The 25,126-nt window shown below is 39.8% G+C and overlaps 1 protein-coding gene across 1 annotated transcript in view; it reads right to left on the minus strand.

The window, feature by feature from the left end:
- Positions 1-384: 384 nt before the first annotated feature.
- GRID1 (glutamate ionotropic receptor delta type subunit 1) overlaps positions 385-25,126 on the minus strand; it is a 544,391-nt gene continuing 519,649 nt past the window's right edge. Inside the window, exons 14-16 of the mRNA XM_027817170.2 lie at positions 20,629-20,795; positions 19,039-19,279; positions 385-1,106 (exon numbers count right to left, since the gene is read on the minus strand). Coding sequence (XP_027672971.2) covers positions 678-1,106; positions 19,039-19,279; positions 20,629-20,795 — 837 coding nt within the window. The 3' untranslated portion in view covers positions 385-677. The remainder of the gene's footprint in view (positions 1,107-19,038; positions 19,280-20,628; positions 20,796-25,126) is intronic.

Genomic DNA, 25,126 nt, shown 5'->3' on the forward strand with positions numbered 1-25,126 from the left:
ACATGTGAAAACACAATTCATTAATCCTGTGCCTAAACTTAAAAACTGTGTGGAAGTTTAAATCCTTGTTAGAAAGAAAAAGTTATCTTTTTTTTCTTTTTTTCCTGGTTATTGTTTGTTGAATTTTACTTATAATTCATGTTTAAAAGATTTGTTACTGCTGTGCTAATACCTGCTGTTAAATTATCTGACTGAATTACCATCTTGACAATAAAAAGTGGTTCTGGGGAAATGAGAGATCTGAGCACGGTGAAACTTTCTAGCAAGAAACAGATAATTTTTTGCTCTTAAAATAAACAAAAACAGTGAGGGAATAAGTGTTGATATCCACGGGGGGGGGGGGGGGGGTGGGAAATGTATGGCCCTCAGTCCCAGTAACTGGTCTTCTTTGGCACTTGAGAACGATCACAAGTAGTTTGCCTTTTTATTCATATAGAACAAAATTTACAAAGTCATTCATACATTTTTGTTTGTTTTTTGTTTTGTTTTTTACTTACTTCGAAAATTGGGAATATTCAAAATACACTTTTACCCCACTTCATTCTTTCATTATTTACAGGTATATACAAGAAAAATTTAAGAGTTTGTTTTGTTTTGTGGTTTGTTTTTTTTTTTTTTTTCTTTCTTTTAAATTTTGTATTAAAAAGCTCTGCTGGTTGTTTTACTGTTTGTTTTCATCATATGGATGTTCCATGTGAGGGCTCCATTGCTTCTGGAATGACTCCCCCTGGCACAGACTGAAATGACATTGGGATCGGGGTTTTCACAGGACTCTGACGAAATAGTCCTCCATTTGGTGACCTGTGTTTACACTGTATGGAGGGCATGGTGGCCGAGCTGCTTAGGGGCAGCGGCAGGTTGCTGCCGGAGGCAGCCGTGAGTGTCCTGCTGGCACCATGAGTTGTCTGTTCTGGTAAAAAGGTGGTGACAGAAAGTTGTGTGTTCTGGTATTCACGTACTGGCTCCAGGGTCTGAGTTGGCTGCATGCCACCAATCTCCAAGGCTGAGATTTCAATGGACGCTGGAGAGATTTGCTTGTGGGCTATGTCTTCATCAATTAAACTGTTCATACGTCTGTGGACCTGCTCCAGGTTCACTTCTTTGTCCTAGTGAGGAAGAAACCAGAACAATCAGTCCAAACACAATCTCCAAGCCCATCCGGCCCCCCTCCACTTCCTCTGTCTGCCAGGAGTTGCTCACTCATTACACCACTTTGATTCTGTCTGTGCCTACGCAAAACCTCAAGGTCCGCCCAACATCTCCAGCTGAGACACGCATGCTGAAGAAAACACAAGCTCAATCTCAAGCCTACCAGAGCCCCTGATGTTGTCAATCTCATCCTCCTTGGAGGTAAATCGTGCCTCTGTTTCAGCTCACAGGAGCTGGCACCAGGGACCAGCACACCCCACCAGCCCTTAGCTCACCTTGCACAAGCCCAGAAAAAAAAAGCATACTGCAGGCAAGTAAGCCAGCTGGGACTCCAAACTCCAGGGAGCAGCTCACTATCTTGTAACCACAAGACAGCTCACCACTATCTCATATAGCTGCAGTGCATTTTCAAAGGAACTTGTCAGTAAAACACTGTGCACGGCCTAGCTGACTCCAGGGTAGTTGCTCTGCATGCAGAACTCTGCTGTCCAGGGGTTGTGGTGGTGAAGAAGTCTTCCCTTCCCAGCAGGAAGCCCTGGGTCACTTACATGGCACAGACTGTAGACCTACTGGAACAGCACTGAGAGAAACGCACTCTGGGAGCCCTGGGGAGGGGACCACTCCTTTGTGTTTTGAACAGTTGTGTGACCAACTATAAACTGTCATCTTGGCATGTCAACTGGTAAAAGTCTGGTTACCGTTAGAGTTTGGGAAAGTAACTCTGGTCTTTAGAAATTGCATCGCCATCTTCTGAGAATGTGTTGCCTAAGGCTCCCGGAGCAGTCTCTTCAAAGGACTTTGGGGACCACTTACTCAGCATGTTCTAGTTTCCATGAGGAAATATGACAAAAGAAGTTGTCTTCAAACCCGAAGCAGCAAAGACCTACAATAGGCTGTTTATCACCTCAGCGCAGCATTCAAGATGCTCAAATTGGAAAGCAACAAAACTGGCAGGGTAAAGTCAACCACCTGGGATGCTGTATCACTGAATTTTAATACTAGCATTGTATTGCCAACAAAAAGGTATTACATTATACCATTTCTCTGTATTTCATAAAGCATAGCTGTGATCTGCAGTTGTGGTTATTTGATGCAAGTATAACATATGGCAGAATAGCAGCAAAGCATCTATAAAAGCCCAACAATCCCAGAGACATTCCCTGGTCTGACAGAAACCAGTACTTACACTAGGCAGTCAGCAAGATTCCAGCCTAAGAAGTAGGACTAACTGACACGTTTGTGTCCCAGTAATCCCTGATTGCCCAGCAAACATCATATGCTTAATTGTTGGTTAAATCCAACACCAGCAGTCTTACAGATGCTCTGATTCATACCAAAAACTAGTCTCTGGGAACAGAGAAGTATAAGATGCCACTGCCACCCACCCCTTATGATCTTTTGCCACTGGTGCTCAGGTGGAGCACAGAGAAATGCAAAATTATTCCAGTGGTATTCACTGCTATGTAACTTTGCTTTCACCTGTAAATTGACAAGTCAACTCTAAAGCCCTTGATTCCCGTCAATGCCAACTACCGATTTGATTCTAACCTTGTGATTTAACACCACTTCTACATTACTCAAGAACCGCTGGATTTGCTGATCTCTGTACGGATCTGGAAATGAATTAGTGATGATGACCCCAAACCTGTGTCCTTAGCTTTAGGCTAAATCCATATTGATTTCAATTGGAGTACAATTGTTCCACAATTACAGGGCTAAGCTTTGCTAATCAGTAGAAAATGAATTCCTGTTTCATTTACATCACAAATCCACCGAAACACCAATAAAACTCCCAGAAACCTGGGGGTGCCATCTTCCTCACCAAAGAAACAAACTATTCTTTTAAAAATATTGCTTTTTCAGCCAAATCTTCTAATGAGATAATTTTGACTTAGAGAAAATCAGTAGACAATAAAAAAACAAATAAACTTTTGCAGCAGAAAGGGACCACGCAACAGCTGATCAGATAACCCCTGCAGCTGTGTTAAGTCCTTCTTGCCATCAGCCGTACCTGACACGTCAGGCTCTTCCTTCAGTATGTCAGACAATGCACCAAGCTGACAATAACGGAGGCTTTTTCATAAACTCTGCAGCTAGGTAAATTAAAGATTTGTGCTACAGTGGCCAAAGGATTACACAAGTCTAATTCATAATTTTATGTATTTCTCTTTCTTGAAGTAAAATTGTGGACTGGGGGCAAGTGTGAGAAGCGTTCTCATTTTTTCCCTGTAGGGAGTAAAGGCTCAACTTCTGTGGGTGGGTTCCTTTTGCACAGACGTTTGCCTGCACACTGCTGTGTCTTCCTCAGCTGTCTGCCAATAAAAGTTTGCTGCAAAGTTCTGTTTATCCAGAAAATTCAGGAACCACCAGGCATGATGATATCTATGTCTAAGGAAGCTAACTCCCAGAAGTCTGTTACAAAATGCTTCTTTGGGTACCCAGTAATATTTCTTTTCTCAAAAATGCTGCTAGCTTTGATTTAGACTCCTAGGTCGGCATTCTAGTTATCTGGGATTGATATTCTTGCTAAGCTTCTAGTACAAAATAAGAAAAAAGTAGAGAACCCAGGTTAGAACTGAGCAAACAATAGAAAAATATTCTTAAGTAACACTGGAGGAATGCTCATGACTCGTTAGCATTTTTCAGAGCTTTTGCCAAATACCTTCTTCTGATCATTTCAAGTGAAAATATTTCATTTGTATTGTTTGATTGCCTTCCAACCCGCTTTACTACAGGAACAAATATAACGTGACTGGGATAACTAGCCAAGCCAGAGGGAAAGGTAGAGCTTTGGTATTTGCAACATGCAATCATTAACTGTTTGTAGAGGAAAAAATCCATTTGTGAATGAAGTGTGCTCTTCATTTGGAGCATCTGTGCACAAAAGGTCATAAAATTCAAAGGACAAATGAATCCTGGTTATATATTAGCTTAACTCTTCTTAAGATGTAAACATAAAGAGCCTCAGATGGGCTGCTCTTAACATCTCCTGGTCCAGACCAGAGGGGTTATCCAGGATGACATCGTTTGGAATGTTTCCCTCCGCTGGCCTAACAGGGTTGCCTTCTCCTGCTGTGCACAGTCCAGCCCTGGGACAGCATTCCTCAGCAAATGGTGGATATGTAGTTGCTTATGTTTCATAATATAAACGTGTTTCATTCCGCTGAAGTTTTCATTATCAAGAAGAACATAATCCCTGCACACAGGCATCATATTTTATCTACAACAGAACACTCTACAAAGTGTAGAGAAGTAAATGCTTGGGGTTTTTTTAAGAGGCAGGGGTGGGGCTATCATTCACCTACTTCTAACTCTTCCTTCAGCATTAAGGACAACTTTCTGGCCTTATTAAGATCAGAGAAAACTTTTTAGAGGCTTCCAAGAGCCCAGAAGTTCACATCATTCCCTCTTTTTGTTGTTAAAATAAAATGTTTGTAAAGGTTAAGGAAAACAACCCTGTCTCTGAGGAATAATAGAAATACATTTTTAAAGGTTCTTCCTTTTTTCGTTGCCTTATTAGATGAAAAGCAGCTGAATAACTAAATGTCAAGCTTTGTATGAAAAGATCTTAATGCTGAATGAATGATTTTTTCAATTTATTTTTTTTTTAAAAAAAAAAACAACCCTAAGATAAAAACTAGAAACTCTGGAGAAGATTCGTTTGCCGTTACATACTAGAAGACTGCCTTGAATCCCAAGATTTCCAGAACTGAAGGTTTTGGGATATCTTTATTTGACAAACCAAGTTTTCAGAATTTGTAAATTCTGTAAACCTCATCTTTCTTTTCCTTTATTGTCCTCTTGGAAAATTCAGTAACAAACCATATGTTAGGGAAAAGTAACAAAATTAATGGAAAAAGTGTTAAATGGTAATAAAGCCAGAAAAAAAGTTTTAAAAGTTATGACGTTTTGCTCCCCCGTCAGCTCAGTATTCTCCTTTTAGTTCTATGATTCTCATTAAATATGAACCATCTGTTTAAATACTTAAGCACTTAGTTAGGTTGCAGGGGTTTTCTTTCATTTGCTGAGGCTTTGTCACCTTAATTGTGAAACGGTAAAGTAGCATTGCAAAAGACTTTCAAGCTTTCTGATGCTGTAACTGTTCTCTATTTTTCCATTTCTCTATGACAAAATAAATGAAATAAAATTAATAAATTACTACAAATTAATATATTAAGGCTTGGGGCTAGGAAGTGGCAAGGCACCAGAGCTGGCAGCTGGACAGAAAAACCAGGAGCTGTAGTGGAGGCTAGTGTGCCAGTTTTCCAGCACAGTCTTCCCTTCTCCAAAGGCCAGCCCCCCAGGGGAAGCCTTACTGCTTCTCTTCACAAAGGTTTCTGGCTTCAGCTCCACTTAGCTCCAGTGAAGTCTCTTCAAGAGCTGAATGAATGAACTCCAAACTTCATACTCCAGTGTCCATGACAGACACGTTACCAAAGGTTTCTTCTCTTTGTTTTTTGTACTTAATACGCAAAACTGTTAATAGAAATATGTCACATTTCAGAGGTTTCAAGCCAATTCAACTTCACTTTTCATATGTAGCTACCTTGGGTAAACATACACACATGTGTTGCCAGAAAAGGATGAAATAATTTTGATTTGCTACCTTCATAATTCTATTTTCAATATGAATAGATCAGTTGAAGAAATTATTCAGTGAAGGGAAGAAAAAATATCATGTGTAAGGAAAATGGATTACAAACACAGGCTTATCCTCCTCGAGGTTAAGGAGAACAGCTAACCAAACAATGCTTCTGGTCAGGAAACTGTCTTACTCATAAATACCAATTTAAATGTCATTCTGGGAAGGCAAATGAAGGGCATGTTTGTGATACATCCCAAGCACCCGATCATGAGCGACAGGTTCAATGGCCTATGACTGACAGCATGAGCTCACCGTGGTGACCGTTGGCATGGATTTGAAGGATGCTCACCATAATTATCTGGGAACGACTAACCCTGCATGGCTGCACCTGCAAGAAACTATGATTCCCTTTCAGGACTAACCAAGTTTGGCTTTATCATGCAGAGAGAAATTATGGAAAGATATAAATGCAGACAGGATGATTTACAGAGTAATCGGTATTTTTTTTCTAGCTTATTTTCTGTGAATTTTGACAGTGGGCTCTCATAAAAGGGTGTAGGCAGTCAGGTTGAAAGAATATGAAACTACTTGTGAGGTTTGGAATCAGCTAATATTATCAAATTTGAGAGCCATTGCACTGAATGTTGGAAAGGAGCTACTGGCTGATGTTTTCAAGAAATTGCCTATATCACTCTAAACACAATTATTTCAAAGGTAATACTGTTCAGCTGCCAGGCTTGCAATGGTTGGGATTTTCCAAAGGGGAGATATTTGAGAAAAATATTTTTAGTAAAGACACTAATGCGGCCACCTGTTCTTACTTGTGATTTCTCTGATCTTATCACAAAGTTCAAGAGAGGCCACTTGAAGAGATAAAAATGTTACAAGCTGATGAAGCAGTTTCAGTAAGGCCAAAAAGGGAGACAAATGCCCCAACAGAAAGGCCAAATATTTCCAGAAATTTGATGCTAAAACTATGCCAAAACTATGATAAGTTGCATCTGTGTCCCACTCATACAAATAAAACCACTCTAGATTAGAGGAGAAGAAAAAGACTGATGGTTCTGACCCTAAATATCAAGCACTAAAAATTCAGAAATGTAGCCAATACGGGCAGGCAGGCACATAGACCGAGGGACTATCATGAATGCGTCAATACCTCCGGGTCAGATGGTGATAACTGTGCCAAATATTAAAAGCCTGCTAATGCAGTTCTTAATAAGCCTCAGGACATATGCAGAAAATACGTTTTTTAAAGTAATATAGTTTTAATCATCAACCATGGTGCATTTCTGTTTTGTTTCTTTGTTTCTGTCTTGTGTGACAATATGAAGAATTATCTTTTGGTGAGAGAATGAAACCAAGACATAAATGTTAATATTACATTTTCACACTACGAAAAACTATTTAAAAAATAAGACAATTCTGTGATTAGTACTAGGATTCAAACTCTGAGTCAAGTCCCAGCCTCAGAGAGACATTTCCTTTTCTGGCCTTGACCAGGTTACATGCCAGTCCCTCTACCATCTATATAAACCACCTCTTAACTCACACACATATATTAAAAAATACAAGTATCAGTGGTCACGAGACACAGATGATGGAAGGCACACTTGTACCCAGCTAGACAGAAAGGAAGCCTCTGAGGCACTTCCATGCTCAGACAGACATACTGCACAACTGAAACACCGAACAAAAAAATATGAAAATGAAAGTGTCGTTTCCACACTCAGGTACCCATAGGCTGTTCTTTTCATAGCTCGGCATCAAAACCCACAGCTCCACTCAGCCACCAATTTCTGTCCGTGGGGTTTCAGACATCATGGGCTCAAAACACTTAGCTGGTTAAGGAAAAACGAAGAAGCAGCATATGTATATTTGTTTAAGATTATTTTGAAATTCTATATTCACCAAGGGTCATTATCATTACTTTCAGCTACAGCTACTGCATATGTAAAGCTGTAATATTAATTTATTCCAGGGGGCTTTGACAGAGTGGCAAAACCAGACATAATTGCCTTGTTCAAGAATAAAAAGCAGTGATGCTATATGTAATAGATGTGCTGCACAACAACGACAACACAATATGATGTTATATTAATACAAATAACTCCTTTTTAATACGACTTATTTTGCCACGCTCATCATTCCGGAGATACTGTAGTCGACAATGCAGTGAAATGCAGACAGACATGTAAACAGATGCAGCAATGATATATGTTTGCCATCACTAATTTAACACAGGCAACTGACCTAGTCAAATAGCACTTAATGTTACATAAAATTTGCTGAGTGGTTTCTGAGTGTACTCCACTAGATGCTGGTTTGACCATAACACTATCTTATTAGAAATAAGTACAGGTGCACCTCAAGAGTCTACTTGAAAAACATTTATAAATAGGCCCAACTCTGCAATCAAGTTTCTGCTCTTATAAGTGGAACCTGTACTATGTATTTTAAATTAGCAATTAACTAAGCCATCATCCATAAAACAGCTGTTAGAAGAACGCATTGAGACTAACATCAGCTAAGGTCCACTAGACTGTTACCAGATTGAAAGAATAAAAGAAATGAAAGAGTTTTGCAAGATATATTAATTTCATTCAATGTGTAATCACCTTCAAAGAAACAAAACTGCATTAAAAAAATATGTATGAGGCCACCTTATTCACTAGGAGATGCTCTCCTTCACCAGAGAGCAGAAATTCCTTTATGCAGAGACAGTAATATTCTTTTCCCTCCTAAGTAAACCCGGAAAAAAGTGAGAAATAACAGAATGCTGCAAAGATGACGTTAATGTGATAGAAAATTGTTTCAAATACATTGCCAAAGTTTATTCCCACCTACCCATAGCCAGAAAATATCTATGATCGATCAAAGTAAGAAACTATTACCAAAAAAACCTAGAGACCAATCAAGTCACAAGCGTCTTGCTACAGCATTGTTACAAGTAGCAAGGAGCTTCATGGAGCAGTTCACATCTTCCCACACTCACATTGCCCACCCAACCCAGGTTAGATTTCTCTAACTTGAAATCACATCTAGCCAGGCATCTAATTCTGTAATGACTGTAACTGTCCCATGGTTTGTGCCTGTGTGCCTTGCCCAGAAATACACCAGACAGTAAGCTCCCCACCAGACCATTGAAGCTGATGATGCACACCAATTTAAACATCTGTCTGTATTTTTTATCTTCAACTGCATCCCATGCTATGGCGCTGTGTGAATAAATATGCAGGACACAGCACCACTGGGACAGGCATTGCACCTTAGGTGACAGCAGGTAGCCCCACAGCCTCTTGCTGTGATCTGCTCCCACGTTCATCATAACCCATTAACTAAGTTCAATCACAGAAAAAACACTGGCTAGTCCTTACAACCAACAGCAGACTCACACCCACAAAGTTAAGAGGCTGTGATAGCATCTTCATTTGTTACTCAATACAAGAGGGGACATCCAGCCTCATGCTGAGGTATTCAAACTTTAAAGTCCTTACCAACTTTGGTTCACAAGCATTAGAAGCTGGTAACTCAACTACAAAGAAAATGAATGACTGGTTCCCATTATACAGATGTTTCCACAGTTTTCATGAGGTTAAAAATAAACAGGACAGTAAGAGAATGCAAAGAAACATTTTTCAACACAAGCAGCAAAATGCAGTACTGAATGAATGCCGGTTGATGAGCATGCCAATGTCTCTGCAAAGGAACTCTTAGGAGAAAGAACTTGCAATGGATAAACCTTTACAGTGCACACACTTCGTATAGTTACTTCATAGTTACAGGCATTTCCAACAACACGAAGGTTAGGTTCAAGGGGAGTTCCAGAGAGAGGTAAAGATGAGAAGAAAACTAGCAAGGATTCATCTCTGCAGGCATTTTGAACAACAAACCAGTTATCTGTATGTTCATTATAAATTCTCACCATGCTCCTGAGGCCGAACCTCACATCATTGGCCATCTCCAGGTAGAAAGGGAAAAAGATGATGTGGGGAGAAAAAAAAAAGGATCAAGATAGTGAGGCTAATAATATAATTAATATTTCACTCTTTTTTGCACAAAACATACTTATTACTTCTTATACTTCTGGTTTGAAATAGCAAATTTTAACCACTGTAACCAAAGAGGATGGCCCTGAAGAGGATGCTGTTTTCAGAATCCAACTGCATCTAAAATGACCCCGTGAAGTGACAGATTATCCTTTTAAGAAGTAAAGATCAAATTCATGAAGATTCTGTTCCAAAACTCACTAAAAATTAATGGATTCTTTACATTGATTTACACAGCTTTTAAATCCTAAATTATTATCTAGTCCATAAGGGATGTAATTTTTCACTCTACTGAGCCCAAAGGAAAGCAATGCTACCCTTTGTCTGATTTACTCTACTGGAGCATCAGGCATAACAGATTGCTCTATCATCATCGTTTTTCACCATTCCAGCCTAGTCAAATCCAAATCTCAGAAGTTCCCATTTTTTCCTATTATGCCAGGAGTACAAGAGTGATTTGGCACAGGAGACACAAGGAGTTGTTTCTACAACCTGATGCCCAGCGACAGTTGCCTCGCAAAGCCTCTCGTCTCCACTCCAGCTATGCAAAAGCCTTCAAAAACTCTTACTCCTGACTATTATCCACAGATGTTTTAATTAAGAACTGACTTTTGAAAAGGCTTCTGCACCCCCATTCACGGCTGTATTTTGGAAGCTGCCCAAGCTCCTATTTCAACATGAGAAAAGACATGGCCAGTCAAATCATTAAAATAGCTTAGCATAATAAAAACCTGGCCACCAGTTTCCCAGCAGAGAACTCTCGGATACCAAATACTTCTGAAGAAATAGTACTTGTTATGTTGAGTAAGTCTGAGTAGGTCTTTTCTATACATGGGCTTATAAATATGATTATCAACTTATGGAAAATCACAACCAAATCATCAAGATTTTTTTAAAAAAGTAAATGTATGTTTTCCACAATATTAGTATCTGTGATTCCTTAATATTTTGCTAATATTGAGCGCAGGTTATTTCAGGTATTATAAATTGATTAAAATTCAATGGATAAATAGATTTATAAATTTCTTGTTAATATTATTGTATGGTGAGTTCAGTCTTCAACAAATTACTTCAGTGCACATGTAGCTTCCAGTTTATGCTGCGTATTTGTTGGTTTCAAAGCAAAGTAGGTTTGATCCTACACCATTAAATGAATAGAAGCGTTCTGGTGATCTGGGTGAGATCAGGATCAAACTCTTACTAAACTTTACATACATGTTTAAATACTTAGTTGGATCAAGGCCTAAGGCATTTTACAAACCACAAAAACGTAAAAAAAAAATTTGAGAAAAAAGTAACATTTTATGGTTTTTATTTTGAACTTTTACTGCTTTTGTTATTACTGAACATTCAACACCACCCACCACCCCCACCACCCCCTCAAAAATTCAACTTTAAAATACCACTGTAGGCTGAGATAAAATATACAAACATTAGCTCTGTAAACACTGTGTGAAGAATCTAAAAGAATCTGACACATTAAGGCTCCAACTCAGTAAAACACATAAGCTCAGGCCAAGCACATGAGTAGCCACAGAAGTCCTCTGGGATAGGTGATATAATGCAACTTAAGCAAGTACTTAAAATCAGTATGAAACTGCAACTTTGAACAGGTTGGTTCTTTCTGACTTCCCTGCATGGCAACACTCCTTTTTTATGCTTATTTCTGTTCAATTCCTCCCTGCCCCCCACAAGGTTCATGCCAAGTAAATCCAGATTATATCCCTAAGAATCCCATTAGCAGGGTTTTCTTATATGACTGAGAGAAAAATTAAACCAAACAGAAAAATCCCTTCCTTGCAGCTAGGGAAATATGCTGGAACCAAACTTGAATGCTTCCATACTGCTTTGGGTAGCAGAAGCCTGGGCCTGGTGTCATCAGTCATGGGGATGACATGTCACTTTTAGATTCATTACAGACTTGACCTAAATCTATGGTGATCTATAGCAAAAATTGACTGATTTAATTGGATTCTGATGAGCAAGCTCTCTGTGACCAGGTATCACAGAATATCTGCTTCACTGCTAGGGAGCTCTAACGAAAAAATCTTGTTTCTTCACTCATATAAACAGCCAACACTGAGTTTCTTAAGGTGCCTTTCCAGCTATTATCAGTTTCTGTACAAGGCAATTTATACATTATATCCTGTTTTGTTGGGGGTTTTTTTGGTTTTTTTTTTTCTTCTCTTTAACTGATTCTTCCAGCTTACACTTCATCATCAAACAACATGAAATTGTGCATTCTGGGATGACTGATTCTTAACACTGCTCTGCTGCTTTTAAAATGCTAGTTAAATGAAGTTCCCCAGCTTATTATATTCAAACTGAATTTCTATACGGCATTAAAATGCATTATTTTGCCAGTGTTTGCATGATTTATTTTCCCCAAAAAACTTTATTTATTCTTAGAAAAGTAGATACAATACAGTGGTACAAACAAATGATCATTTATATGCAACTGAGCAAAAAATGTACAAAGATTTCAGATATGTCATAAAAATACAGAAAAAATAATTTAAAATAAAAACAAGATAAAATATAGAGGACATGCAATGAAGGGAAAATAAAATATCAGTTTGATGATCTCATGTTTCCTTTCACTCTCAAAAGGAACCATCCCCGGGGAAATCAAATTGTCAGATAAAAAGATAACACCACAAAGGAGACAAGGTAAATGAAGTGACAAAGACAAGGGAAGTGAAAATAATGTTGAAAGCGTAAGACTCTTTAATAATCAAAAACAACGCTGCTGACGCCATGCTGAAGGTACGGAAGCCTTGGTTGCCATGGAATAATATCTGGTTGGAGAATACAGTGCAAACCACAATTCTTAGCAGTGACAAATTTTGATCCATTGGACTGTATCTGTGATTTCATACTTCCACTTCTAAGGTACACGGGGTTTCACTGTCTTCTAATAACAGAAGAGAGTCCTAGTGGGTAACTTTCATGACTGCTAAAGCTGGAAATACAGGGTTTGAGGTAGGCTGGAATTTGCATATCATCGAACATGGAAACATGGGAACTTAAGGCAGATCATACAAAGCTGCCCTGGCCAGAGATACAGATTTTCTTTCTTTCATCCTGCATACTGCCAAAATATTTCTGATATTTTTTAGAGTAATGTCACTACCTCCTACTATCCTATAGAGCTAGAAAGTATTGCAGAGTCTAGACTTTTTGAGATTAAATAACATTTACAACATTGTTAAGCTGGGAGTAGCAGGAAACAGGAATGATAAAAGGCTGCTACTAGAACACAAGTCTGTTCGTGCTCTGGACGGTACCTGAATTGCTGCCTTCTTTTAATTATTTTTTTAAAAAAGTGCAAACAGAAAAGTGAAAAGAGTCTGTTGAATAAAATGATTTTGCAGAAGTATGAGACAGTTAAGAAATTAAAAACTAAGCTGTGAAGACTGTGATTGTTAATGAATTATAAATTTGACAGAAGCTATGAGGCAATGACTAGTCACAACTCAGGAGATGGAAAATAATGCCATTCCTTAACCAGTAAAACCCCAAAATCTTCGAGCACTACAAAACTGCCAACACGCTGGGTACAGATTCTGAAACACATTGCTAGGAGTGGCACAACTGGTTTGGAGAAAATACAGTTCTGATTTATAAAGAATCAATCCAACAATTTCTTGAGAACATTCTAACATTATCTTTCAAGAGCTGTATTATATACTGTAACAGTGGGCGAATCAGTATCGCCTTTCATGGAAGATGCACCAAGTATCAGTTCCCAGCAAAAAAAATCATCCTGTATAAGTGACTAATTTTCTTTGATATAGAGTTGGCCATTAATTTGGTTTGAGTGAATGCATCTCCATGAATAATATGATATTTTATCTTTGTGCCTAAGTTTTCAGTTTTGGAGTATAGTGTGTGGATGAACTAGGACGGCTTTTTTAATAGTTCTGAAGAGATCTCAGAAGTAATAATCTTCAAGAGGAATAGTACATCACAGTAAGACATAGATGATAAAGCACAGAGGATGCTGGGGTGTCCATTGCAGTAAGCAGTGACACTGGATCATAATGACAATGAAGATTTGAAAACTGTCTTTCAGTGTGTCAAATGGAATAAAAGACACCAACAACCTGATAATGTGGCAAAGCCCTTGGCAGTTAAATGATTCACATTATATTATAGCTTACTGATATAATGAAATAAATGCATAAGACACATATCAAAAGATATAGAAATTGGGAGATAATTACTAAAAGCTCAACACTTCTATGGTACTAGGTTTCAATAACTATCTGATTGCTCAGTTAGTCAAAAGGGACATAGAGTGACTGAACAGAGATTCCAGAATAAATAGTAATTTTCACTTTTTTATAAATCCCCACATTACTAAAGCTTATCAAATCAAAAGATTAGGTATCAGTATTGCAGGCTGAGTAGCACCTGTGTAAATTTAAGATTTTAGCACACAGAGATAGATATATGAGCTAGCTAAATTTCACAGTGGGTATAGAATAGCTGCCTATTAACAATTAGGAGAGGATAATTATAAATTCTGGAAAATCTAATTTAAAAAACATGACCAAATGTAAATTTTGCTGAATTAGAAATTAATAAGGGAATTTAAACTTTACCAGAGATCTGTCCAACTTTAGGAGATTACAGACTTGAACTCTAGTAGAAGAACGTGGCACAGTGTTGCAGCTATACGTTTTTTCCTGATGCTGAAGCTAATCTTTCTTTTGTTAATCTGATCTGATATGGATTAAATGAAGAATTAAAAGGGAGACATTAAGATTATTACCACAGTACTCATTAGAAACATTTTTACAAATCTGCTTCAAATAAAACAAAAATACCTTGTAACAATATCCTGAAAATCCACCCAGCCTTCCCGAATCTAGCAAGAAATTTCACTATACCTTGCATGATAGAATGGTGAACCAATGACAGCTGTGTTTTGGAAAAGTAAAGGAAGTCCATCCTTCCTGGAGGTTTATATTAATGAATTGACTTAATAGGTAGGAACAACACATTTTTTTAATTGAGTGGGGCAGATTTTCTTCATATGCGAATAATGTAAAAAATATTCCAGTTGGAAGTAGTCTCCATCTGACATCACTCTCCCCATAAAGAAGAGTTACTACAAACGTAGATCAAATTAATGTCAAAGTCCCAACTTATGGTGTCAGGCTTCAAAATACAGGCTTTCTGTTCCTCCCAGTTACATAGTTAACACTACATTTTTCACACTTACTGTAATTAAGATTTGTGATTTATACCACACAGACATCTGAGTCCTTGAACACCTCAATGTATTGGCTCAGGCTAAGGTCCACAAAAGGCATACAAAGTGGACGAGGAAAAGATAATGAATTGGCAAATATCAACACGTCAGTGTCAGCTGAAAACATTTCTCCAGTGCTAATGAGGGCTGTGCACATTCTTCCAGCTAGACTTCACAGATCCTCAACATACAAAATGAGCCTCTAAAAAATTCCTTGCTCTGTCTCCAGCAAGCTGCCCAACCCTGTCATAAATCTGCCAGAGCAGTTGTGCATTCATCTTCCCAACATCTCTCCGGTTTTTGTGTTGCCAGCTGTCGGCATGATGCAGCCTACCAAGTGGGTCAAGCCAAAGACAGAATGTTATGCAAGGGCTCCACAAGTTATGTTAACTCCTTATTCAAGGCTGAATCCGCTGTCATTTTCTACAACGGATTGATAAAGCTCCTGACGGGGTAAGGGTCACAGAAGCCGAACAGTGCCTCCTTGCCCTTCAACTCATGAGGTGACTTCTGCATGAGGAGACACCAGTCTAGTCCTTCCGTGACCCTCCACAAGCTCTGCACTTGATAGAAGAAAATGGTTGGGAGACGATCCAGCTTCCACAATTTTTAGGTGATATCACAACACTCACGTTGTGCCAAAGCCTTCCCAAAAGCAAAAGAAAATCGGCAGCATGACTTAAGTTTGCAGCTGTTCTTGAACTAACAATTTGGCTGGAGTATCAGATGCAGCCAGGAGGCAGATTTTAACGTTCTGTACATGCTATGCACGCTGCGGCTCTGTTATTATGACCATTGCTGTAGAGATGCTGTGACAGAAATGGGATCTCCTGAATAACACCTCCTGGAGATCAAATCCTCTTTTTGCTTTTGGTCCCCCAGCAACACTCAGCCACTGCTCCTGACTCAAGCACAGCAGTCCCCAGGACTTAACACTCCCCTCATCTCTGGATCATATCTTTCCCAAAGTTTCAAAACTTGGTTCTCCTAAATATGTTGAAAATCTTCAACCAACCTACACCACCTTTTCTGGAACGTGGTTTCCTATCTGAATTACAGTAGCCATCAGCAATCCTCCTTCAATCCCTCCTCACTAGTAGTACATAGATAAAATTTATATCTCTGCCCACTGATCTACCGAGAAACATCTGCTATGCTCCTTTGCTGATATAACTGAGCTGATGTTGCAGTCACTGTGACTGGATCCCTCCTCCCAGCCCCATGGTGCCATCCCAGCCCAGCCCCAGGCAGGTGGCCATCAGCTGTGAGCGGCCATCAGCCACAGGCGGCCAGTCATGCACCCACTGCGGCCTCACAGGGGTCCCACCTGCCCAGGCCAGCTGGAGCTGGGTGAGGGGCTGAGGGGCCGAGGGGCCAGGAGCCCTGGCCGGGCCAGGCTGAGCTCAGGTGACAGGCACCGTGTCACAGGGCCCAGCCTGCAGTGGGTCTGGGTGGAATAAAGTTTCGAGTGTAACGGCAAGGTGGGGCTGTGCCATGCTTAAGCAGAGGATCGCAGAAGACCGTGCCCACCTGTGGTGCGGGGCAGCAGTGTCCCCTTCCCTCCAGCTGCTCTGACCTGACCCAAAGGTGCTTCTAGCCACCTGCCTTTCGTTGCACCCCGCTGTCCTCTTGAGGGACCCCTCATTACGTTCCCTCCCGCCTGCCTCGCATACCTGCCTTACGCTTTCCTCCTGGCTGGCTCAGCCTGTGAGCCCTCATCCCTGTGCCCTCTCCTCAGGAACACGCACTTCCCCGTTCAACCTCAACAACCTGCTTGTGCCAGGGCTCCCACTGACTCTGCTCCCTCTCGGCAGCACCCACATCACCGACCTTTCCCGAGCCTGTTTATGTGTGCTGTGAGCAGGTTTAACTTGCCACCCTTAACCCAGAGTGGCTACGCTCCACGGGCAGGCCCAGTCCCACACACTGGTGGTCTTCCCAAGTACAGCTTTACTGTATGGATAACCTTAGTATATTTTTTTTTAAATGGAAGCTTAAAAGTATTCTATTGTTTGTCACAGAAACTGCAAGAGGGCGTACAGAGCAACCCTAATCTGGAACGCAGTGGAGGGAAAGGGCAGGAGGAGGAGACGGATGGGAAGGGGAGGAAAGTTGGGATGGGGTAGGCAGGGATTTGCGATAACTCTTCTTACATCATAAAAAGCAAAACAAAGGGGATGGGGAAAAAGAAAATACTTAAACTCAGGAAAGCAGATCCTTTTCCAGAGATGGAAACTGAGTATTTTAAACTCCTTGCAATAAAAGAGTGAATTATTTCACCTTACCTATATGAAACTGCCATTGGGGCATACTCATCTCACTCTACAAAGATGCACCAAGGTGAGTCCCTGAGCGTAGAGAGGGGAACACACTGCATAGTATAGCAAGAGGAATGCTTGTGCACAGGCAGCTTGAGGACATGGCACACAAGGTCCCTGTCCCTTGCCCTGCCAGGCTTCCACCACAGGCAGCGAGCGCTCTGCTGCTGGGGAGAGGCCTTCGCTGTGCTCACGTGGAGTGGGGCCTTTGGGGTTACAGCAGGAGTGACTTCTACAAGGCAGCGGGGCAAAATTCTACAGTATTTAACCAAAGAGCAATGAAAGACGCACTTCTCTTCATATGAAACCTACTTTATAAGCAAGAGTACCTACTCACGCTCTCCCTGTGCCTGCTTTTGGAGTACTGCATTGTGCAAACTGGAGCCATGCTTCCTTTTACCAACATTTCCCTTTCACTGCTGCATGTAGTGGAGCCACAGGCAAGTGACTTTACAGCTTTGTCCCACAAACATGGTACAGATGTTTATCACCAAGCACTTGATGGATGAATTCAAATGGGAGAAGCAGGAACTCAGAAGAATGGAATCTTACTGATAAATATTTCACAGCATTACAGACTGCAACATATATCTCCAGGTCCCATTTGCCAGAATTGCTTACAGGTGATAGGTATGTCAATTAGCGTAGTACTCCTGGCAACTTGAGAAACATAGATTGGAATTGATGGGCTATGCACCGTTTTCCAGCTGTAGTGTAGCTCACTGCTATTATTTGCTTGTAACAAACATCTGCTCCAAGATGAAAGCACCTACAAATGCCTCAGCGTCTCCAAAATTACAAGAGGTTAGTCTGTTAAACATTTAATCTACGTAAACAAATACAGGCTTCATGCAAGACAGGTCTGAGTGTGTGCTGATTATTCTATCATAGCATTGCTAACTACTGCTGCTGTGCATGAAAACTTCAAACCGAAGGAATTCTCAGATGTATTTTCCTAGGTAAAATATGTTATATGAAGGTTGGTTTACTCAGAGTCTCCTACTTTTAGAAATAAAACTGATTTCAAAAGAAAGGAAGCATTTCAACAGTGTCATGGCAATATGGCTTATTCAATTAATAACTAGCTGGTTTATTTTTAATTGCTCATGTACCTCTTCAAACTCAGCCTAGGTCAGCCATGAAGGAAAACAGCTACCAGCTGGCTGGCAGCTGCACAGCCTGTGCAGGATAGATATGGCTCTCACAGCCAACGCAGGGGGTCTCAGATCACAGAAGACATTACCACTGGCGGCACAAATGGGTGCCCATGACTGGTCTCCCAGTCACTCACAGCAGAGAGGCCAAGGGGGTGTTTCTGAACTACTCTCTTACCCCTAAAGGTGGTCTCACCAGCTCAGGACTGAGGCACATTGGTGGGGCAATGTGGGGAAGTTTGCACTGCTGCTGCCCATGCTGTACCTGCTCTATAAATAGAGGACTTTAGTCTCCAGGGTTGTCAGTTTGGCACCTTCCGTGTGCACAAAAGACACATTTTGTTGGGGTTTTTTATTTGTTTAGAAACAACCACCCAAAAAGTTATATGCAAAGCTTAGTATGGCAAATCAAAATATATCAAATTTATTGTATGAGAGCACCTAAAATCCCACAACTTCCACTTCCTTGCTCTTTCTTTTGTGTTTTCTACTTTTAATTGTGATAAGAATAAAAGTTATGGACCTCTTTCGGTGTTTCTTGATGACAACGGTTGCTGTTCCACCACAACTCCAATGCTGCCACCAAGCATGCAAGAAGAAGGCCTATTGCTAAAATGCAGAAAACGCCTGCAAAACTGTGAAGCTTGAGTGCCTTCCCATCTGTCTGTGCATTGGTATGGCTATTCAGGTCACAACGTCCCATCCGTGGCCACCATTTCTGTTTAAGAACATCCAAATCTCCACTTTCTTGCAACTCTAGGATCCTGCAGAAATTTCAGAAGACAAGTATTATTTTCAATGATACTCTTTCAGTTTTTTCATCTTTTCTGTATGTCACATAACTCTTAAATCTACTGCCCCACCATTCAAAACTCCATTCCACCACCACCATCACCACCGTGCAGCATTCTCACTCTGAAACTCTGTTACAGCAAGATTTCTTTCTACTTACAGCAGCAGGTAAACTCCACTGGGCAACTTTAGAAAAAGAAGAGACTGTAAAAAAATTCCACTGCAATGCAAGAAGCACTTCCAAGGGAAATCACCATATTCCAGTTAGTCATGGCTGGTCTGGCTACATTCAGCTGCAACAGCTGGTCCCACTAGCGAAACGCTCAACCCACTCCACTGCTGCTCTCACAATAATTTCAAAATCATGTGAGACTAAACATGCTACTGTTTGTGTGCCACAACACAAATCTGTTTAAGCAGCAACCAACTCATTTACTTCAGCAAACGTAGCTTATTCAAAAAGATTTTACTTCAATGCTGTTACTTCATGCCTGAATTACTGTGTTAACAGTTGCTAATTAATCATTGTTTTGTCTCTTGTGAAGTGTCCTTTCTGTCCATGAATGATTCATTTTGGATTTGGTTTGATAAGTGTTCTAGCTGTTTACTAACAATCTTTTCTCTGGAGGCAGCTTTGTTTCTGGTTACACAGCTGGAGTTTTACTCCTTTTTATAAAGAAGGAGCAAGACAAGGAAATCTTACTTCAACCCCCTTCCTGGAGCAGAGCACCCGCTCACCTTCTGCTGAGGCCACACATGCCTGCACAACTGCATGTCTTCATTTCAGTGTACACATTCATGTGAAAAAAGATATTCCTAGCTGACATCTCAGAGATCACTAAATGGCATAGTTTTATAGTCTCAGTCTTGGCAATCCCGTGCAATACGTAGCAATTCTTGTTTTCCTGTACCGCTCTAAGCCTTCGACCTGTCTCTCCACCCTAAAGGATAAACCAGGGCATTATTACACGCTTACTGTAGGGAGCAACGTGTTGCTTCATAGCCTGCAAAACGTAGCGTGAATCAAAGAGCTCTCTTCAATCTCTCCCCTAGCTCATACAGAGCTCTGAACATCAGTCCTTTTTCTGCCAGAGGCACTGCTGCCTGGAGTTACGAGGCCACACACCACCTCCAGTCCCCTCCTCCCTAAGCAGATGTATGAAGAGCAGAAGTAGCAGCTTTGCTGAATCCTGAACTCGTAACCTTTCTGCTGTCACTTACTCACTGTCCTTTATTCAATAATTGCCAAAATTGATGTGAACCACAAATGGTTGCTGGTTGTAGACAGGAATCCTATAAAACAAGCTTTGTTTCAATTTACCTCTGGGAGAAAAGATCTCTGTAGGGACTTCCATGCTGGAGTGCTATCCCGTATCCTTTGCTGCTGATGCTGTTTCCAATGACTGTCACAGAGCATTCATCATCTGTCAGCGCAGCATATTCCACCACTGTCACATCCCACAGGAAAGCATAGTTTCCTTTCTTTGCCTGTAAATACAGCATGAACACAAATATAAACTAAACCACATTTCTAGATAGGACAAAAGCCAAGCCAAGCAAACCCTGAGCTTGTAATTATTCCATGGTGGTATTTCATTAGGTCACCATTTATCTATAGACCTCCACCTTAGCACATTTCTAACACTCTTCCCTCCTAACTACCTCATCTACTTCTAACCTTGCTAAAATGTCTTCCATTTTTAATAGGAATACATAGGATAACATAGCCAACTGTAAGTGTAGGCAAAGCTTACCTAACAGGTTATTAATTATAGATGAAAGCTGTTGCCTCAGCTGATGAAATTTGATGTATGTTTTGTAAGAGACATGGGATGTGACCAGTTATATACATTCCTGTAACTAGATGGGTACAGTATGAGCACTAAGTGGTGCTTCCTAGTCATCATAGTCACCAAAATGATAACATTGCAGCTTTTCTCATATAAATATGTAAAAACACAAAGCCCCTTCTCAGAGCTATAACCTTTTGTCCTGTAACAAAAGGCATGCTCTGAGCTTAAAGAACTCCCTCATTTTTTCACAGGTAAGAAAAGTCACCAGCATCTCCTATTATCTCAGTTTTGGGACAAATATTGCTTTATTTTAGTGCACACCCACGCAGATGTCCTTAAATGTCAGCCTTAATTTGGATTCAAACCAATGCCTGCATGCAGAGCATATGATGAATGTAAATCACCTTACTTAACATAAGATGTAAGAAACATCTCTGGATAGGGATTCAATAAAGAAAAAAGTAATCATTTTGTTTGGTTAAAGTAATCATTGGTTTCCTAATATATTTAAGTAGTATGTTTTTAAGTCTCTAGTGAGCACAGAGAGCACAACGGAACAGATGGGCTGGAATATCTGATGCAAATAAATGAGTAGTCACAAATGTAGACCTCCAAGACTTTTTTTTTTTTTAATTTTTTTTAAAACTTTGGGTGATTTCAGGGTTTTTTTAGGTCAGAACAAAGCAAGGCAAGGAGCTGAAGTCCTGCACATGTTTCTTTATGCATAACCAAGCTCCCCTAGCAAATGGCTCCAGCTCTGGCATGGAGTTAGCTCATCCTTCCACATAGTTTCCCTTTTTGTGTAAGCTTGGTTTTGAATTCACCTGTAAGCCTCCCTTAGTTATTTTATCATATTGGATTCTTCACTTGAGCAATTTAGCTAATTTTACTTCACCATGCTTTGATATAAACTGCAGCTTTCTGAAGTCCCTGACAGTTGTTTAAATATGACAATAAATCAAATGGGTGAGTTATCCTCTAGTGGGTAGAATCCAGGGAAACAAAAATTAAAAGTATGTTGTCTGGATTTTCTGTAAGCCATTTGCCACAATCTACATGTTTCTCCCCCCCCTCCCACCCCCCTTCCCTTTTATCTGCAATAAAGGCAATCAAAGATCCCCAGATTTGTTTCTGAGTTAAAACAGAGTAAAAATGTTATATCTTTCCTCTTTGGAAAGATTTAAAAGAACCTATACTGAGCATTCTGAAAATAATTGTTTGTTATGCACATGCCATTATCGTGTGTTTGTCCCCACCTTCTCTTTTGCCACCTCTCTGGTCAGTTCAGTAACAGTAATTAATGCACATAGCCTCAGATAGTTATTGCAATACTACTACAAAACATCATTAAAATCTGAAGTACAGTATGGACCTTACAGAATTTATTCAAATAGGACCCACAGACTCTACTGTTAAAATCATACATTGATTAAACTGACACGACTCATTAAACTAGCATATTGATAAAAGTATCTCTCACTTCAATGTCACTGTATGAAACCAGACCAGAGCAAGACTTCCACATCTACATTGTAATATACATAAAATATACCTGGCTGTCTACCTAAACTGGTAATGGTGGCATAAAGTGGGAGCAACAAGCAAACCACTTTTTACTGTACGCAACAGCCAGAAAAGGCTTCATAACCTATCAACACAAGGATGCATAAAAAAATTAAGGATGGCAAGGGAGTGATTCCTCAAGGCATCTAGCTTAAATTCAGCCAGCAACCTACGTTCTTGGAAGCCTAAAATGTGCTTTCCAAAGGTATCTTCTGAATGATCACATAGCCATAACTAACTGGGTTGTTAGCAGCAAATCTCTGCATCTTGTCCTCTGCTGTTCCTGTGATGGGCTTTAATGATTCACATTTTGTGCCTTCACATCTGCAATGGTGCTGATAGGCTTTCTGCCTGCTTAGGGACAACAGGCAATGGGCACCCCCCCACTGGTGCTCCTGGCAGGGAAGGACCATCCAAAGCCCTATTTTTTGCACAACCCAGGCAGGTTGTGTTCTATGGTAAATACTACCTAGGCTTTTGGTACCTCTGGTACCAAAACAGAAAACTGTTCAGGTTCAAGTGCATTAAAATAGAAACTCATGGAACCAAAGACAACAGCACTTGTTAGTATTTATTCAAAATCCGTGATATTAGAGAACAAAAACTTGCCTGATAGAAGTACAGAAAGAGAAGACCCATAAAAGATTTGGCCTAAATCACTGTGATAAAATGTCTTGCGTTTTTCTGGTGTGGGTTTTTTGGGGGGCTTGGTTTTTCGTTTGGATTTTTTTGTTTGTTTTGTTTTGTGGTTTTTTTTTTTAATGTTTGTTTTAAAGAGCTATAGCCTCTGGTTGTTTTAGAATTGCTCTGTAAATCACCTTTTCAAATTTACAAATTAGAAAAGAAGAACAGTGACAACATGTCATACATTCCACATCTTTTTCTTAGTAATAATTGAGGAACACAGTCTTCTTCAAACATCTGACTTAAATTATAAGACAATTCCTTGTGAAAAATCACATTATTGATTCTACTTTTCAAGCCTCAGTTTTCCTATGTTATTTTATAGAGAAGAGCTTTGTACATTGACTTAGATGTTGGACAGCAGATCTTCTGAAAAAGTCTACTTCTCTTGCATTTGCAATGCTGCATCCTAAGTTATAGCCCACATCTATAAGTGGTTAATAAACAAAATCTGCCAAGCCTATTCATATAAGTTTTATATTTTTTATGGCATAAATTGTTCTATCCAGTGCCATTACATCTGTAGAGCATTATTTCTCTGACAGCCCGATCATTTTAGCATAAACAGGAATCTGAGTTTTAAACTCTTAGCTACGCATACTTCTCAACTCCCAGAAATACTGGATGTGAGACTGTTTCCCCTGTCTGCTAAAACCCGAATCGTCAAAGATCCCTTTTTCCTAAGGGATAATTTCTCTCTTCCAAATCTTCTTCCACTTGCATAGTTTTCTTGTCTGAAGAGTGGAGACCTCGTACTATTAGTGTGTTCATTGCATGGAAAGCTTCCTTATGACCAAGTATTTAGTTGCTCTTTAAATTCAGCATCCTTCACATCCCTGTTGACATCTGTTGTGACAGTTAAACAGTATAATTTGTTCAATTTAAAGAAAAACTGACAACTTTTGAAAAATGTATGTACAAGACACAGAGCCACACACATACATGTGTTTGAGATATTTTACTTTTTATATACCTTTACTAGCCAACTACAATCAAATTGACACTTATTTAAAACCAAAAATCAAATTAAAAAAAAAAATCAAAGTAGTTTAAACTTTTAATTTTTGTCACATGAAAGAATGCGTGTGTGCACATGTGCATACCCCTCAGCTTCCAGGCCAGAGCAGTACTGGAGGCAGGAAGACTAAGAATTACAGGAAACACCTGGCACTGACCCATGGGATGTATGTGCTGGAAACTCATCAAAACTCCCTAGCTGCACATGACACATGTACCTACCCATGCAACCAAGTCCTGATCACAGTCCAGCAAAGATCCGTATCCTCAGGCTCTTGCATTCACAGCCCAGCTATCTAAGGCCTGCACTGTATGTTTTTAGAGCCCATAAAAATGTTCAGTGATCAGACATCATTGCAAAAATAACATATAGAAAGAGATGGTAAAAGGGAATGTGGCAAATTCCAGCTGAGAATAGGTAAGATAACTTGAATGACTGAAATGAAACACAGAGTTAGACTTTTAATAGGCTCTCATATTTTGCTCCTTTGCTATGGCCTTATTGTGACTCTCAGCGTGAAGACATATTGCAGAACAAAACAAAAATAGCTCAGTTAAACTTTCAAAAACTTCTTTAACATAATTTCAGCCAAAACAGCACACATATATTCCACCCAGGTAGGACTACCATGGTGATGTACACCAAAGACACCAGATTTGTCTTTAGTTGAAGAGGTTTTAAGAAAACAGCCTTAAGGGAAAGAATGAAAAAAACAAAACAAAACAAAAAAACCCAAAACACCCAAAGCAAAACTTATATTA

The sequence above is a fragment of the Falco cherrug genome, chromosome 9 (genome assembly GCF_023634085.1).
Source record: "Falco cherrug isolate bFalChe1 chromosome 9, bFalChe1.pri, whole genome shotgun sequence".
NCBI classification, from domain to species: Eukaryota; Metazoa; Chordata; class Aves; order Falconiformes; family Falconidae; genus Falco; species Falco cherrug.